This window comes from Penaeus monodon, chromosome 29 (assembly GCF_015228065.2).
Source record: "Penaeus monodon isolate SGIC_2016 chromosome 29, NSTDA_Pmon_1, whole genome shotgun sequence".
NCBI lineage: Eukaryota > Metazoa > Arthropoda > Malacostraca > Decapoda > Penaeidae > Penaeus > Penaeus monodon.
In genome coordinates, this window is record NC_051414.1 from 24,418,961 (window position 1) to 24,422,188 (window position 3,228).

At 35.3% G+C, this 3,228-nt stretch overlaps 1 protein-coding gene across 5 annotated transcripts in view; it reads left to right on the forward strand.

Annotated features, from left to right (window-relative positions):
• The window catches only part of LOC119592056 (coiled-coil domain-containing protein 50-like), a 14,069-nt gene that overhangs the window by 7,229 nt on the left and 3,612 nt on the right, over positions 1-3,228 (forward strand). For 4 of the 5 annotated variants that reach the window (XM_037940860.1, XM_037940862.1, XM_037940861.1 and 1 more), the window contains exons 3-8: positions 281-419; positions 646-760; positions 890-1,011; positions 1,176-1,323; positions 1,773-1,892; positions 3,025-3,144. In XM_037940860.1, coding sequence (XP_037796788.1) covers positions 281-419; positions 646-760; positions 890-1,011; positions 1,176-1,323; positions 1,773-1,892; positions 3,025-3,144 — 764 coding nt within the window. The remainder of the gene's footprint in view (positions 1-280; positions 420-645; positions 761-889; positions 1,012-1,175; positions 1,324-1,772; positions 1,893-3,024; positions 3,145-3,228) is intronic. The other variant, XM_037940859.1, reaches the window with a different exon arrangement.

Here is a 3,228-nt window from a genome sequence, read left to right on the forward strand (position 1 = left end):
ACTTGGGATGATCATATTTTGTAATTTTTTTCAATAAATAGTTTTCAATAATTTTGTGCAGTAGGGATAGGGTAAATAAGTGATTGTTATGTAAATTAGTTGTAATGGTATCTCCTTTAAGAGATTATTGTTATCTAATAGTTAATTTCATTGCAAAGCATCCAAGCATCATTTAATACTGATTGGTAGAATAAGTATGATTTTCACCAGTAAGACAGAAACTTTGTTTATAAGCTTTATGTCTGATTATATTTACCCTGGAAGTGCCACATCCTTTCAGATCAGTCTCGCCTGGTCAGCAACCGTGAAAGAAACCAAATCCTCCGTCAGGATACTCCAAAGGCAAGACAGGAGCAGAATAGAGAGGACCAAGAAGCAGCCATGGCACAGATGGCCTATGAAATGTATCTCGCCCAGCAGTAAGTATATGAATCCTATATTTTGGAAACCTAAGAGTTATTGGCCCTTAAATGTATTATTCAGTGTCACTACAGCTTTTGGGTCTTCATGGGATGTTATTTGACCTTTTTTCATGTTTGGTAACTTGTCATTTGTCCCTTAAATGTTGGGCATTACCATGTGGGTAAGTTGGGCATTGTGCTTGCCATTCTTGGGTGAGTTAGTGATTTGTGATGTGTTGATCAGGGAGGCACGTGATGCTGAGATGGCTGCTATGCTATCACAGAAGCTTAATGTTGACGAGATGGAGGCATTGCGGCAGCAAGAGGAAAAAGACATGGTTTATGCTCGCAACTTAATGGTTAGTGTTTTTGTAAGTGTTATAAAAAAGATGGTTAGTGTGTTTGAGATCTCTTCTCTTCTAATATTTGACAGATATTTAAAGATAATGTGATAGTATCACTCTGTAGTGCAATTCATGAATTCACAGGAGCGGGAAAAGGAAGCAATTCGACAAGAGAGAGAATTGCGTCAAGTGGAAAGAGAGGCAGCTTACTTAGGCATTAACTCAGGAAGTGATAATGTTGCCCTCTTGTCACGCAAAGAACCAAGGTATATGGTTCCTCTTATTTTTCTTATACCTTTTAATATTAATGGAAAAAAATGGTGTATTTCTGCTCTTATTGGAGATTCTATGCATGAAAATGTTACATAACCAATGCATAGTTTTAGAGTTAACATATGTTCACCATACAATAACTTCCCCTTTCATTCAGAGATCCTGATTTAAATGGCACAACCAGCAGTGATAGGTCAGCACGCAGCAACATCAGTGACTTATCAGATCTTAGTGACTTTTGTCGTCAACCAACAGAGGACATGGATGAAGAACAGATTCGAGAACTCCAAGAGGAACAAGATGCAGTGAGTCAATTCCCTTATTACTGTTTTGATTATTTTATTTATTTATCTATTTGTCATTTTTATATCCCAATAGATTGTCATGTCTTAACATGAGTTTTTTGTTTGTCTTTACCATTTGCTATGTATTTTCTTTCAACCAGATCAAGAGAGCAAAACCTCTGTTTTCATATTACTTTGACTAATCATGATATGAACCTTTTGTAGGATTTTAACATGTTATGGCTCTGCCTAAGAATATATTAATGCACATGTGCCTGTTTAATATATTAGTCTAGGAAGTAACAACCACAACTTGACTGATGAACCTTTTATATTAATATGTCTCTGCTTGAATAACTAATTCTTCTCTAATTCACCAGTGTACATATATATACTGCTTATATACACATACTAGTAGTTGGCATGAGAAATGTCAAAGTTGGGTGCAGGCAAGCACAACTAATTTACAGGAGTTAGCCCGGCTACTTCAGGATCAAGATGGGAAACGACGAGGTGACCTGCTCCACCAAGACCAACTTATGGCTATTGAAGCACAGGACAGAGAGTTGGCCAAAGTCCTCCAGGAGCAAGTGAGTATTGCTTCAGAAGTGTGAAGTGCAAGTTTGGTGTGAATGAGAAAGGTGTGTATCAGCTTGTTGTATTAGACAATAATAGTTTCAGAATTAGGTGTATTCTTATTGGATTTCTTTTATAGAACTGATTGATGTGAGATATGCTTGCCAACATATTTGTGTTTGAAAAATAAACCAAATTTGTAGGTATGAAGATGTGTGATCATGAACTAATTTTGATGTGCTAACAGATAAGCAGAAGTTTCATTGGATACGTTGAAAACTAATTGCAGAGAATATGCTTTCTTTACTCTCTTTCTTTATCAAAATTTCACTGTTTGATTTAGCTAGATATTATACTTATAATACTTAGAACTCTTTAGCACATATTATATTTAAATTAAAAACAAGAAATACAGTGAAGAGGTAACCTACACTTATATATTTGTATTATAAGTGGATAGCATGTATACACAATGCAGCTAGTATTTCTTAGAGCCAAAGAAGGTTAGAGGAAAGGAAAATTATGTTCATGTTAGGGAGGTGGTGGCTTTTATATTTAAAGTTTTAGGTTCTCAAATCCCAAAGATGAATGAGTGTTTTGGGCAGTGATGGCATTAAGTATGTTGCTAGATTTATCCCTATTCATAACAGGTTTTAAAGCAGACACATGATGTATTGCAAATCGCAAGGATTGTGATGAGCCAGTGTCCTGATCATTCGGAACTAGAGTGAGGAGACAAACTTCAAGCTTGTGAAATTGAAGTACCTGTTTATTGTGTGTTGTAGCATCTAAAGAAATAATAGATCTGTATGGAATTAACCGTTTGATTGCAGTAAAGTTTGTGAATTATATTGTAAATGGAGGAAATGTTATGGAGATCACATTTTATGGTGTTTAAGTTGAGCTTACTGTTTTGTACTTGAAAAAAATCAAAGTAGGATAATTTTGGTGTTGCTTGTTACACTTAAAGTATTTATTTATTGTCATTGATTCTTTAAAATGATATTTAGAGTAATATATCAACATTACTTGTTATATATATCAGGAAACAGGTTGTATATTTGTTGTAAGAGTGTTCATTTTGTTGTGATAGCTAGCAGTTTGTGAAAATTTGCTAATATCATTGCTTCTTTCCTGCTGTAATAGGAACGAGCCAAAGCTAAAAAAGCTCGTGAGAAGGCTCGGCAGAAGGCCCTTCAAAAGAAGCAAGCTCGAGCATCACAGCTACTTGAAGGAGATGTTCCAGCAGCCTCCACGCAAACCCAGGTAGGGTTTGCTTGTTTATTAATTTATGAATGTTATTGCATATATTTTGGTTAGTCCATTTTCTTTATTGGGTTAATGTTGTAA